The 15,413-nt window shown below is 43.3% G+C and overlaps 1 protein-coding gene across 1 annotated transcript in view; it reads left to right on the top strand.

The window, feature by feature from the left end:
- LOC130360954 (uncharacterized) overlaps window positions 1-15,413 on the top strand; it is a 102,961-nt gene that overhangs the window by 25,527 nt on the left and 62,021 nt on the right. The window contains exons 7-8 of the mRNA XM_056563510.1: window positions 8,113-8,254; window positions 14,046-14,230. Of these exons, the coding sequence (XP_056419485.1) occupies window positions 8,113-8,254; window positions 14,046-14,230 (327 nt within the window). The remainder of the gene's footprint in view (window positions 1-8,112; window positions 8,255-14,045; window positions 14,231-15,413) is intronic.

Raw genomic sequence — 15,413 nt, 5'->3', positions numbered from 1 at the left:
TTCCAGAGAGCACCAACTTAAACTATGACCCGCAGCTTTACCAATGGGCATTAGTCAGGGCTCAAGTCCTGCAGGAACCCGTAGGAACTTAGTTCCTGCACTTTTTCAACAGCAGGAATACCTTTCCCATTAGCAGAAGTCCTGCAGGACCAGCCCTTGAATGGAAAACTTGGGTGAGTTCCCACACTTTTTTCCTCAGGACTTGACCCCTGGCATTAGTCCAGCCCCCCACTATATAAAGGGGCAGCCATTACAATTCACTATCTTACCACCTGCTACTGAGCACAGCAAACACCAGAGGTCTCAGTGCAAGGGACCAGCACCTGAAAGGCCACAAAGCTACAGTCATTCCTGTAAGTCTAATGTCTATGTCTGCTGTCACTACAAGTAGTCAAGTCTTGCATATATTAAAAGTAAATGGGGCTCAAAGGTCAAAGATATCTGGTTTAGAATAATTTGTATTTATTAATATAGAATATAAAATGAATTAAATAGGGAATGTACAGGGCCCTTGTACTCCCCTAATTAATTTAATACACAGTAAAATATATATATATTAATCCCAATATAAAAATAGCAACTAAAAACTAAAATTCAATACAAACTAAAAATAACTGTAAAAATTATTCTGCGATTTGAGCCTGTGTGATCAATATAGCGATCGGCTAATTCTGTAGAGCAGCACAGTACAAATGTTCATTCCTGTTCACAGATACAATGTAGCAGCTGCAGATAACAATAAGTCAATTAGTATTGTATCTGTCCAGCCAGTGGCAACTAAATTCCTCCGATATAATGATACAATATAGCGCTTTGTGGATAGTCGCTTGAGATCGATCTTTAAGTGTCTCTGTATATACCGCAAATTATCACATCAACCAGTTGGCAATAAAATCCAAAAAATGCTCACCGCTCCCGGGATACCATGGATCTCCCTTCGGTGTAGTCCTGTGGACCGGCTGAATGGTGTATTTCGCCCGGTGACTGGCCTCAGTCAGGGATCGTGCTGCTGGAGTCTCGGCCGACTCCTAAGGACGCAGCACTTGGTGGTGGGCACCGTATGGGGGGACTGCAGCGCTGTCAAGCGGAGTCCCTTGATCGAACCAACTGGGAAAAAAGGCGGTCAGCAAACATCGAATCCTTGTTGTAGATAGCCCGGTTAGCTTTAAACTTGTAATTAAAGTAGCGGCTGGATGCGGTATACAGAGTGAGTGACCCGGCGGCGTTCCTCGTGCACAGGTCGCGCGCTCGGGAGATAGCACACTGTAACAAATGTCTTGGATCTGTCAGATCTGTCGGATGATCGCTAGTGCTGTTAGGCAGATGTTCTATATTAGCAGGCTCAATATCGCATATTTAGAATCGCTGGACGCGTTTCAAAACCATCCTCGGTTTTTTCTTCAGCAGCGGAACGTGTGAACTATAACATAATGGTGGTTTATATACCTGAATACACGCCCCTTCATACTGACCTAAACTATGACCTCACATCCTGGGCAAAAAAATTAAATGAATGGCATTCTAGAGAAATGAATGGCATTTTAGAGAAAAAAAGGGATGAATAAACTCTATTTATATTTGTCTATGAACATATCAACACTTAAATAAAAATTTTAATAAAATTTTGCAAAAGTATATAACATTACAAACTGTATACAGTTGTAATAATAACTAGAGACATATGGGGATAAATCTAAATCTTGATCACATTCTAGAAATATTAGAAAATAATAATAAATAAATAAAAATATAAGAATAAGAAAAAATAATAAGAAAAAAAAATAATAAAAAATAAATAAAAAAATATAAAAATAAAAATAAAAATAATAATAAAAATAAAAATAAAAAATATATATGAATAATGAGTGAAAAATAAATGAAAATAAATAAAAATAAAAATAAAATAAAAATAAAAATAGAAATAATAAAAATAAAAATAAAAGTAATAAAGACGAATAACAATAAAGTAAAATGAATAAAAATAAATACAGAGACTACCTAGGCATCTCATAATAATAGTGAACATATATGACAATATAATGGGACTCAGAAATGTGTACCATTTTGAACAATCAGATTCAGGGCTAATAACTTTTATTCTGTGTTCCTGGACACCTCTCTGGGAATCTGGCCTTAGCTGTGAAGATAATACCATCTTGTCTTAAACTCAGCAAAGCCTCCATTAAACCATAGCTGGTTGTGGACTCTGCTTTCCTTAACTAGCCATTAGAATAGCGGAGATACCGTTCGTGTGGTTCCGGACCAAAAACCACTCTGGCGTCACGAATACTAGGGGTCAATAACATCTTGCCCCAGGGGTTAATACCATGAGGCTCCACCATCTACTCCGCTACCCCCATGGTCCCGCCATACACTGTGAGTCACCACAGAATAAACACCCTGACTTGAGGCTGGTGTGGTATATTGAGGTCCCTAACCTTCTCCAGATCAGACTCAGTAGATCAGTAGATTGAGGTACTTACAGTCCAGTGGTTCTTTTTAGAGGGGGTACGATGTACTCCAGTTAATTTTCCTTTTTTTTAGAGAATTGTAGTCCCACTGTCACTCTTCAATGGCCAACTTGCAGGGGCAGGCAACAAGTTGTAGCCACTTCAGCTACCCAGATGATCAGGCCCATCCTGAATAGTGTTGCTCGCGAATATTCGCAATTCGAATATTATTTGCGAATATCGCATATTCGCGAATTCGCAAATTTCGCAAATATAGCGCTATATATTCATAATTACGAATATTCGTATTTATTTATTTTTTTCTTCACAGTACACATCACAGTGATCACCCCTCTCTGCTTCCAGCTTGTGTGGTGTAAAGAAGGCTCTAATACTACTGTGTGAGACTGGCGTGCGAAAATTCGCATATGTGAAAATTAGCATATGCTGATTTTCGCATATGCGAGTATTCGCGTATGTTAATTTTGTATATGCTAATTTTCACATATGGTAATTTTCGCATACGCGAATATTCGCATATGCGAAAATAAAACGAGAATATAACGAATATGCGAATATTCGCGAATATATGACGAATATTCGTCCGTATATTCGCGAATATTCGCGAATTCGAATATGGCCTATGCCGCTCAACACTAATCCTGAAGCCTCACAGGTTTTGAGATGCAGCAAGGCACATGTAAAACTTCTACTTGCAGGCTAACAGGCATTTACTATCTATTACAAATGTAATATCAGGAGTGCTCCCCTGCTTCAGTCACTTGCTGCTTGGTAATTGGGAACCAAATAAAGAATAACTGAATGTATTTACTCCTAACCCTGTGTCTGACATTTCTAGCTGCACCATAACATCAGAGAATGCCAGTCATGCCTGACACCTTTAACCCCTTAAGGACCGAGCCCTTTTTCACCTTAAGGACCAGAGCATTTTTTGCAATTCTGACCACTGTCACTTTAAACATTAATAACTCTGGAATGCTTTTAGTTATCAATCTGATTCCGAGATTGTTTTTTCGTGACATATTCTACTTTAACTTAGTGGTAAAATTTTGTGGTATCTTGCATCCTTTCTTGGTGAAAAATCCCCAAATTTGATGAAAAAAATGAAAACTTTGCATTTTTCTAACTTTGAAGCTCTCTGCTTGTAAGGAAAATGGATATTCAAAATAATTTTTTTTGGGTTCACATATACAATATGTCTACTTTATGTTTGCATCATAAAATTTATGAGTTTTTACTTTTGGAAGACACCAGAGGGCTTCAAAGTTCAGCAGCAATTTTACAATTTTTCACAAAATTTTCAAACTCGCTATTTTTCATGGACCAGTTCAGGTTTGAAGTGGATTTGAAGGGTCTTCATATTAGAAATACCCCATAAAAGACCCCATTATAAAAACTACACCCCCCAAAGTATTCAAAATGATATTCAGTAAGTGTATTAACCCTTTAGGTGTTTCACAGGAATAGCAGCAAAGTGAAGGAGAAAATTCAAAATCTTCATTTTTTACATTCGCATGTTCTTGTAGACCCAATTTTTGAATTTTTGCAAGGGATAAAAAGGAGAAAATTTTTACTTATATTTGAAACCCAATTTCTCTCGACTAAGCACATACCTCATATGTCTATGTTGATTGTTCAGTGGGCGCAGTAGAGGGCTCAGAAGGGAAGGAGCGACAAATGGTTTTTGGGGGGCATGTCACCTTTAGGAAGCCCTTATAGTGCCAGGACAGCAAAAAAAAAAACATGGCATACCATTTTGGAAACTAGACCCCTCAGGGAACGTAACAAGGGGTAAAGTGAACCTTAATACCCTACAGGTGTTTCACGACTTTTGCATATGTAAAAAAAATAATTTTTTTTTACCTAAAATGCTTGGTTTCCCAAAAATTTTACATTTTTAAAAAGGGTAATAGCAGAAAATACCCCTCAAAATTTGAAACCCAATTTCTCCCGATTCAGAAAACACCCCATATGGGGGTGAAAATTGCTCTGCTGGCGCACTACAGGTCTCAGAAGAGAAGGAGTCACATTTGGCTTTTTGAAAGCAAATTTTGCTCTGGGGGCATGCCGCATTTAGGAAGCCCCTATGGTGCCAGAACAGCAAAAAAAAAACACATGGCATACCATTTTGGAAACTAGACCCCTCGGGGAACGTAACAAGGGGTAATGTGAACCTTAATACCCTACAGGTGTTTCACGACTTTTGCATATGTGAAAATTTTTTATTTTTTTTTACCTAAAATGCTTGGTTTCCCAAAATTTTTACATTTTTAAAAAGGGTAATAGCAGAAGACCCTCCCCCCAAAATTTGAAGCCCAATTTCTCCCGATTCAGAAAACACCCAATATGGGGGTGAAAAGTGCTCTGCTGGCGCACTACAGGTCTCAGAAGAGAAGGAGTCACATTTGGCTTTTTGAAAGCAAATTTTGCTCTGGGGGCATGCCGCATTTCGGAAGCCCCTATGGTGCCAGGACAGCAAAAAAAAAAACACATGGCATACCATTTTGGAAACTAGACCCCTCGGGGAACGTAACAAGGGGTTAAGTGAACCTTTATACCCCACAGGTGTTTCATGACTTTTGTATATGTAAAAAAAAAATTTTTTTTTTTACCTAAAATGCTTGTTTTCCCCAAAATTTTACATTTTTAAAAAGGGTAATAGCAGAAAATCACCCCCAAAATTTGAAGCCCAATTTCTCCCGAGTACGGCGATACCCCATATGTGACCCTAAACTGTTGCCTTGAAATACGACAGGGCTCAAAAGTGAGAGCACCATGTGCATTTGAGGCCTAAATTAGGGACTTGCATAGGGGTGGACATAGGGGTATTCTACGCCAGTGATTCCCAAACAGGGTGCCTCCAGCTGTTGTAAAGCTCCCAGCATGCCTAGACAGTCAGTGGCTATCTGGCAATACTGGGAGTAGTTGTTTTGCAACAGCTGGAGGCTCCGTTCTGGAAACAGTGGCGTACCAGACGTTTTTCATTTTTATTGGGGAGGGGGGCTGTGTAGGGGTATGTGTATATGTAGTGTTTTTTACTTTTTATTTTGTGTTAGTGTAGTGTTTTTAGGGTACAGTCGCACGGGCGAGGGTTCACAGTAGTTTATCGCTGGCAGCTTGAGCTGCAGCAGAAAATTTGCCGCAGCTCAAACTTGCAGCCGGATACTTACTGTAATCCTCCGCCCATGTGAGTGTACCCTGTACATTCACATTGGGGGGGGGGGGGGGGGGCATCCAGCTGTTGCAAAACTACAACTCCCAGCATGTACGGTCTATCAGTGGATGCTGGGAGTTGTAGTTTTGCAACCGCTGGAGGCTCCGTTTTGGAAACAGTGGCGTACCAGACGTTTTTCATTTTTATTGGGGAGGGGGGCTGTGTAGGGGTATGTGTATATGTAGTGTTTTTTACTTTTTATTTTGTGTTAGTGTAGTGTAGTGTTTTTAGGGTACAGTCACACGGGCGGAGGGTTCACAGTAGTTTCTCGCTGGCAGTTTGAGCAGCGGCAGAAAATTTGCCGCAACTCAAACTTGCAGCCGGATACTTACTGTAATCCTCCGCCCATGTGAGTGTACCCTGTACGTTTACATGGGGGGGGAAATACCTCCAGCTGTTGCAAAACTACAATTCCCAGCATGTACGGTCTATCAGTGCATGCTGGGAGTTGTAGTTTTGCAACAGCTGGAGACACACAGGTTGTGAAACACCGAGTTTGGTAACAAACTCAGTGTTTTGCAACCAGTGTGCCTTCAGCTGTTGCAAAAGCTACAACCCCCAGCATGTACAGACAGCGGAAGGGCATGCTGGGTCTTGTAGTTATGCAACAGCCGGAGGCATACTACATTGGCTGGGGATGCTGGGGATTGTAGTTATGCAACAGCTGGAGACACACTGGTTTGCTACTTAACTCAGTGTGCCTTCAGCTGTTGCAAAACTACAACTCTCAGCAGTCACCGACAGCCAACGGGCATGCTGGGAGTTGTAGTTATGCAACCACCAGATGCACCACTACAACTCCCAGCATGCACTTTAGCTGATTGTGCAAGCTGGGAGTTGTAGTTATACAACAGCTGAAGGTACACTTTTCCATAGAAAGAATGTGCCTCCAGCTGTTGCAAAACTACAAGTCCCAGCATGCCCATAAGGGCATGCTGGGAGTTGTGGTGGTCTGCCTCCTGCTGTTGCATAACTACAGCTCCCAGCATGCCCTTTTTGCATGCTGGGAGCTGTTGCTAAGCAACAGCAGGAGGCTGTCACTCACCTCCTGCTGCTGCTCCACGATGCCGCCGCACAGGTCAGTCCCTCAGCGCCACCGTCGCTCCTGGGGCCCCGATCCCAACAGGGACGCCGGGGATCGGGGTCCCCAGCACCCGGGGTCTTCTTCCCGCACCCGCTCACGTCCTCCGGAAGAGGGGTGGAGCGGGTTGCGGGAGTGACACCCGCAGCAGGCGTCCTGATTGGTCGGCCGGGAATCCGGCCGACGAATCAGGGCGATCGTGAGGTGGCACCAGTGCCACCTCACCCCTGCTGGCTCTGGCTGTTCGAGGCCGTCTCTGACGGCCCCGATCAGCCAGTAATTCCGGGTCACCGGGTCACTGGAGACCCGATTGACCCGGAATCCGCCGCAGATCGCTGGACTGAATTGTCCAGCGATCTGCGGCAATCGCCGACATGGGGGGACATAATGACCCCCCTGGGCGATATGCCGGGATGCCTGCTGAACGATTTCAGCAGGCATCCGGCTCCGCTCCGGCTAGCGGCGGGGGCCGGAAATGCTCAGGGCGTATCCATACGCCCTCGGTCCTTAAGGACTTGGAAACGGGGGCGTATGGATACGCCCTATGTCCTTAAGGGGTTAAAGGGGTATTCCCGTGGAAAATGTTTTTGTTTTTTTTAACTCAACTGGTGCCAGAAAGTTAAACAGATTGGTAAATCACTTGTATTAAAAAATCTTAATCCTTCCAGTACTTTTTAGGGGCTGTATACTAAAGAGAAATCCAAAAAAGAAATGCATATCCTCTGATGTCATGACCACAGTGCACTCTGCTGACCTCTGCTGTCCATTTCAGGAACTGTCCAGTGCAGGAGAAAATCCCCATAGCAAACATATGCTGCTCTGGACAGTTTCAGAGAAATGCATTTCTTTTTTGGATTTTTCTTTAGTATACAGCCCCTAAAGTTCTGGAAGGATTAAGATTTTTTAATAGAAGTGATTTACAAATCTGTTTAACTTTCTGGCACCAGTTGATTAAAAAAAAATAAAAAGTTTTCCATGGGAGTGCCCCTTTAAGGGTGCGGTAAATTCCTCTTGAAATACTCACACCCTAACAGAGAGTTCTCCAGAGGAAACCAGACCAACATCTATAGTGTACTCCTACCCCCTGCCTAAGACCAGCCTAAGCAATAAGAGATGGATCCCACAAGCCCATCTGGAGTTCCTTCTCGGTTGATTTGGAGCAAAACATGGAGGGGATTTGGAGCAAAACAAAGTGCCAACTTCTATAAAGTTATATTTATACAGTAAATAAATCAGTTACAACTTTTGGATTTAAAACATTTTCTTTGCTATAATATACAGGACTAGTTCTATTTTACATGTGTATGTAATGTTCTCTTATATATTTTATATTTTGTATGTTTTAGGAGAAACCAAGTCCTGAGCTATATTTTCATGATAAAAACCTAACCTCTCTAGTAGTGGACTTGTTCGCTGCAGGAATGGAGACGACTTCTACCACGTTGAGATGGGGCCTTCTATTAATGATGAAGTATCCTGAAGTTCAAAGTAAGAGGGTATCACTACTTGTGGTTTGGGGAGAATAATCAGAACCTGTCCAGAGGAAAAGTTGCTGAGTTGCCCATAGCAACCAATCAGATCACTTCTTTCATTTTAGAAAAGGCCTCCCAAAAATGAAATTATCTATCTATCTATCTATCTATCTATCCTAATGTATAAACAAAGGATAAGTTGGCCAGCACTATTGATTCCAAACTATTATATGGACCTGGCTTACAGGTGCAGGCTGCTGGGCTAAATATACAGCAACAGAAGAATACAGCAGCACACTGCTAGCACAAAGATATAGATAAAACATGAGCATATAGATACAACATGAACAGCTATACAGCTATGGTGCAATAAATGGAAATATAAAATTATGAAGTTATGAAATAGTGAGGTACTTAGCTTGCAATTTAGCGGCCAAATAGCTTGGACCGTCCCACCACGGTAAGGTGACCTCATTGGTACGGACCCTACACTATGAATATGCCTCTGTGTGATCAGTTCAGCAGGCATTGCAGGATCCTAATGTATAAAAATAGATAGCTAAAAATAGATGTTTCCAAATGGGCGTGGCTTAGCAAAAAGGTGGTATGGTTTAATTGCCGCCTCCATTTGCCAGATTTATGGCAGAACAAACTAGGGAGCATAGGCTTGCTGGATTTATATAGAGGCGTCCAAAAGCCAAATCCTGAGTTACATTTTCATGATAAAAACCTAACCTCTACTGGGTACTCCAGTGGAAAACAAATGTTTTTAAAGGGGTACTCCGGTGAAAACCTTTTTTCTTTTAAATCAACTGGTGGCAGAAAGTTAAACATATTTGTAAATTACTTCTATTAAAAAATCTTAATCCTTACAGTACTTATTAGCTGCTGAATGCTACAGAGGAAATTCCTTTCTTTTTGGAACCCTGATGACATCACGACCACAGTGCTCTCTGCTGACATCTCTGTCCATTTTAGCAACCGTGCATAGCAGATGTATGCTAAGGGCAGCATGGTGGCTCAGTGGTTAGCACTGCTGCCTTGCAGTGCTGGGGACTTGGGTTCAAAGATTTTTTAATAGAAGTAATTTACAAATATGTTTAACTTTCTGCCACCAGTTGATTTAAAAGAAAAAAGGTTTTCACTGGAGTACCCCTTTAAATCAACTGGTGGCAGAAAGTTACACAGATTTGTAAATTATTAACTATTATTCAAATAATTCCAGTATTTATCAGCTGCTGTATGCACCACAGGAAGTTGTGTAGTTCTTTCCAGTCTGACCACAGTGCTTTCTGCTGACACCTGGAAGGATTAAGATTTTTAAATAGAAGCAAATTAGAAATCTATATAACTTTCTGGTACCAGTTGATTTGAAAAATGCTTTCCATCAGAGTACCCCTTTACTGCCCCTAAAGCTTTATATGGATGTCAGCAGATACCATTAGGTAGAACTCTTCTCTGCATACAAATATCCCCTGAAAATTGTTTGCATGCAGTTGAAGGGAACCAATCATCAGATTTTACCCTATACAGTGGTCCCTCAACATACGATGGTAATCCGTTCCAAATGGACCATCGTTTGTTGAAACCATCGTATGTTGAGGAATCAGTGCAATGTAAAGTATAGGACAGTGGTCTACAACCTGCGGACCTCCAGATGTTGCAAAACTACAACACCCAGCATGCCCGGACAGCCGTTGGCTGTCCGGGTATGCTGGGAGTTGTAGTTTTGCAACATCTGGAGGTCCGCAGGTTGAAGACCACTGGTATTGGAGGTTGTACTCACGTGTCCCCGCCGCTCCGGACCGTCACCACTCATCACCGCTGCCACCGATGTCCCCTTCCATCGCTGTCACCGCGTCCCCCGGGTGTCCTCGACGCTCCGGCAAGGCCTCTGCTTCCCCGGCACCGTCGCTCTCCGTTGCCGCCATCACGTCGCTACGCACGCCTCTCCTATTAGATCACGGGACAGCGTGCGCAGCGACGTGATGACGACGATGGAGAGCGGCGGCGATGCAGGGGATCCTGAAGAGGACGCGCCGGAGCCCCGAGGACAGGTAAGTGATCGTCAGCGGACCCCATGGGGCACCGTAAATGGCTATCCGGTGGCAGCTGAAGCAATCTGCGCTGCCAGATAGCCGTTTATGCGATGGCCCCGACATACAAAAGCATCGTATGTTGATGCTGCCTTCCACATGTGATGGCCTCTGAGAGTGATCGTATGTTGAAATGATCGTATGTCGGGGCCATCGTAGGTCGGGGGGTCACACTATAACACTTGATTGAAGGGCCACGTCATCGCTTTGCTCACTGAGCAGACAGAGCAGAGTGATGACATTGCCTGTCAATCAAGCCGAGGGGGCGTCGCTGCCGGCCGAAGTAATGGACTAGGTTAGAGGAGTTCCCCGCCCAGGGGACTACTGGCGGGGCTGGCAGGGACTAGTTTATAACTTAATATCTTCCCCATCCCTGGGGCAGGAGCCTCCCCCGATTTCATTAAAAGGATTTGATTTTTTACCTCTGTGAAGTTCTTACTTCTCTGCACAATTCTGCAGCTAAATGTGGTGTCCCAGCACCAAAGGCTGTCCTGTGGGCTGTGGATCTCCTCGGGCATGCCTGCTGCACAAATGCTGAGCCCACTAAGACACTGTCTGTTGAATTTGAAATGTTCAAATAGGCTTACCATATGCAGTGTATAATGTGTTATTTATTTGTGATATGCCTTTAAGAGTGAGGAGCAGTGTAAACCATGTGACCCTGTCTGCCCAATGGGAACCCAAAATTGTTAAAAGGTATATAGAATAGTGGGGGAGGAGTTGACCCAGTTTAAGTAAGGAGTTCAGTGCTGAGAAAAGTTTGGAAAAGAGGTGAAGTCGTGTGTGGAGAAATCCTGAGGGAAGCCTAAGAACAGATCTCTTCTCAATTCTACCTAGCCATTCTGCAAGTTATCCTCCGTAGAGTGGAAAGTCAAGCCCTGGCAGAGAAAGCATGGAAAATCTACATGTTCTAATCTCAAGTCAGTATTAATCAAGTGGGTGAAAAGAGCCATAAGTTCCAGCAAGGCAACAGGGCTCCCAAAGGGTTACACTGCATCCCTTCCACTCTGCACCATACTGTCTGTGCAACAACATCTGCACCTGCTCAGTAAAGACAGTATCCGTAACCTTACATCAGTGTGTTTATTACCCCCCCCCCCCCGTGTCTGGCCCAGGAGAAGCTGTCTCTACCTCGGACCGCGTATAGTCTAATGGTGCCCTGGCGTCACAAAGTGATTAGGAATTCCTTGCACCCCATGTTACCACATAAATACATGGTGCTCCGTGATGGACATTATATCATTGCTTGATAAGATTGCTGAAAACCACCTTCTATGTGGGGGGGGGGGGGGTTCTCTGGTCAGTGTAATATACTGTAAAGCGCAGCAAAAAAATCTGTCCTGGGAAATCTAGTAAATTCTTCTCAAAGAGATGGTCTTCTACAGAAATGTCACTCAATTTTTGAGTTGTAGGTGCTTTAAGGCCAGACCATGTGGTTCCTATGGGGACACTAGAGGTTAGGGCAGCTCTGGTGCCCTCCTATAAAATGTCACAGAAATCTATCACCCTATATGCACCAATAGGGTGGAAAAAACTGGTCCATACTTCATAAAAAGGGCTGGGGTCAGAATTGTGGTGGTGCAGAGGCAGCATTCTCACAAGAGTCCTGGTGCTTGAGGGGGCTCACGACAAGAAGACAATGATATTATAAATGGTACATGATAGGTGGGGGCCTTCACAGATCACATTGGGGCCCAAAAGCTTCATTTTACATCGTTGGATGGGGAGAATATTGTGGGGTTGGAAAGAAGTCATAATTTACCATCAATATCTCTGATATTGGATTACTAGTAAGGTATGTCAGTATTGGAAATTAAGAAAACTTTCATTCATGTTAAAGTGTACCTGTTGTTAGCCAAAACCTTTTATATAATGTATATTATACTATTATTTGTTACATTATATTTGTAATATACATGGGTTAAAGGGGTACTCCGGGGAACTAAACCCATTGCCCATCCTTTCCCTCTCACCAACCTATGTATTTGTCTAAATATCATTTATTAGCTATATAGAGCTGTTTTCCTCTTTCGGCTGTTACTTACATGTAGGGAGTGAGAGAAAGACGTCATAATCAGGTCCACCTTGTCTTTGTGCAAACCCCTCAGTGCGACCTAGCCACCACCCTCCTGGAAGACAAACACCACATGATTTCTGGCTTCACAGCCACAGCTCCCCTCCCCTCTCTGTGTGAGGATCATGCCGAGAGAAGTGAAGTAACCTCAGTACATAAAACTGCTGTAACTCTTATCACTGACTGCTGACATTCAGAGAATATCATGATTTATTGCTGGGGGAAGTATAGTTTGAAAGAAAAGACCTGTACAGTGTGTGCTGCTGACAACAACACAGTATGCACACAGATAGCAAAAGCAATTGGCTGGCAGTCATTACGCAGAGCTGCACTGACTGCTGGGAGTTGTAGTCTGGGCTGCAAGCAAGAAAAAAGAATATTCAGGAGATAACAGGGGCTACAAGAGCTGGAAAAAATCACATGGATAACTTCAGGGGACACAGAACAGGTATTATGGTGGCGTTGGGGCATTTTTATTTTTCTTAACTTCCCCGGAGCACCCCTGCAGCTTTTGCCTGTGTGTCTGTGAGGAGACCAAATACAGGAAGTGTAGGTGGGACAAGCAGGGCTCAGTGCAGGCTCCTGGCTTGTCAATCATCCTGTTGAGTGAGCCGGCAGCATGTTACAGAGCCTCAGTGTACAGAGCCCTGCTTGTCCTCAGTGTACAGAGCCCTGCTTGTCCTCAGTATACAGAGCCCTGCTTGTCCTCAGTGTACTGAGCCCTGCTTGTCCATAGTGTATAAAGCCCTGCTTGTCCTCAGTGTACAGAGCCCTGCTTGTCCTCAGTGTACAGAGCCCTGCTTGTCCTCAGTGTACAGAGCCCTGCTTGTCCACAGTACACAAAGCACTGCTTGTCCTCAGTGTACAGAGCCCTACTTGTCCATAGTGTACAGAGCGCTGCTTGTCCTTAGTGTACAGAGCCCTGCTTGTCCTCAGTGTACAGAGCCCTGCTTGTCCTCAGTACACAGAGCCCTGCTTGTCCTCAGTGTACAAAGCCCTACTTGTCCTCAGTGTACAGAGCCTTGGTTGTTTTCAGTGTACAGAGCCCTGCTTGTCCTCGGTGTACAGAGACCTGCTTGTCCTCAGTGCACAGATCCCTGCTTGTCCTCAGTGCACAGAGCCCTGCTTGTCCTCAGTGTACAGAGCCCCGCTTGTCCTCAGTGTACAGAGCCCTGCTTGTCCTCAGTGTACAGAGCCCTGCTTGTCTTCAGTGTACAGAGTCCTGCTTGTCCTCAGTGTACAGAGCCCGGCTTGTCCTCAGTGTACAAAACCCTGCTTGTCCTCAGTGTACAGTGCCCTGCTTGTCCTCAGTGTACAGAGCCTTGCTTGACCTCAGTGTACAGAGCCCGGCTTGTCCTCAGTGTGCAGAACCCTGCTTGTCCTCAGTTTACAGAGTCCTTCTTGTCCTCGGTACACAGAGACCTGCTTGTCCACCCACACTTCCTGTATTTGGTCTCTTTACAGCGACACACAGGCAAAAGATGCTGGGACAAAAATATACATATGTTTTAACCAATGTATATTACAAATTTACATATAATGGTATTATCTACATTTGATAAAATGTTTTTGCTAATGACAGGTACACTTTAAGGCATGCTAAAAGTCATTAATGGCATTTCTTACTTTCATTATAGAAAATGTTCAAAAAGAAATTGAAAAATTCATTGGAACAGCCGAACCTCAGTTGGTGCACCGCCAACAAATGCCATACACGGACGCTGTTATTCATGAAACTCAGAGGTTCGCCAATCTTGTGCCAACCAATTTGCCACATATGACTACTCAAGGTGTCACCCTGAAGGGCTTCTTCATACCAAAGGTAAAAAGTTAAAAAATATATATTCTGTGGTTTTGTCTTGATCCAAATGTTACATTCTTCAATGGTTCATATAGCCTATGGAGAAATCTATATGTGTAAAATTGTGTGTGTATGTGTATATGTTCCAGCATCACTTCCAAAAGGCTAAAGATATTAACATGAAACTTGGTATACATGTTATTTATATGTCAACTAAAAATATAGGATAGGTAAATTAACCTTTACTCACCCCCATTTGTGGGGGTCGGGGTTTTTGTTTAAAGTCCCATACAAGTCTGTGGGAAATATATGTTACTGGATAACTTTCAAATGGCTGGAGATAATATTAAATAATATTTGGTCACATGTTACTTATATGTCAAATAAAATATAGGATATTTAAATTAACCCTAACCTACCCCCTTACTTAAAGTATATGGGACTTTAAGTACATTAATCGACAAGCTCCACTCTGCATCTCCTGTGAGTGCGTCAGTCCGGCTTGCAAGCCACACCCTCCCTACATGCCACGCCCCCAACTTACAAAGCCACACCCACTCTTTAAACCACCCCCTTTTATTTTTTATCCTTTTGTGCATTTGTCTGGCTTGCAAATCACACCCACTCCAACAAAGTCACGCCCCCTTCTATTTTCTGGATATGAGCACAGGATATGAGGAAGGGATATGAGGACGGCATATGAGGACAAAATATGAGGTCGGGATATGAGGACAGGATATGAGGACAGGATATGAGGACAGGACATGAGGACGAGATATGAGGACGGGATATGAGGACGGGATATGAGGACGGGGTATGAGGACAGGATATGAGGACAGGATATGAGGATGACATACTGAATGAGGACGGGCCATGAGGTCAGGATATAAGTACGAGATATGAGGATGGGATATGAGGACGGGATATGAGGTCGGGATACAAAGATGGAATACAAGGACAGGATATGAGGACAGGATTTAAGGAATGGAAAATGAGAACAAAAGCCTCCTTCTTTGTTGCTTTTCCTCCCCCACAAGGATCAGGTAGGAAAAACCGGGCAACGCTGGGTACTCAGTTAGTGTAGAAATAATATAAGAGGTCAATTATTCAAGACTCCCTTTCAATGAACAAAATGAACCTTAATAGGTAATAATGGGAAAACTTGCTTTCCAATATGTTGCTTTTACTTTCACCTATGTATAAA

Source organism: Hyla sarda, chromosome 3, assembly GCF_029499605.1.
Source record: "Hyla sarda isolate aHylSar1 chromosome 3, aHylSar1.hap1, whole genome shotgun sequence".
In the NCBI taxonomy this organism is placed as follows: domain Eukaryota; kingdom Metazoa; phylum Chordata; class Amphibia; order Anura; family Hylidae; genus Hyla; species Hyla sarda.
The sequence above is the reverse complement of the archived record's forward strand: the minus strand, read 5'-3'. Positions and strand labels throughout refer to the sequence as shown.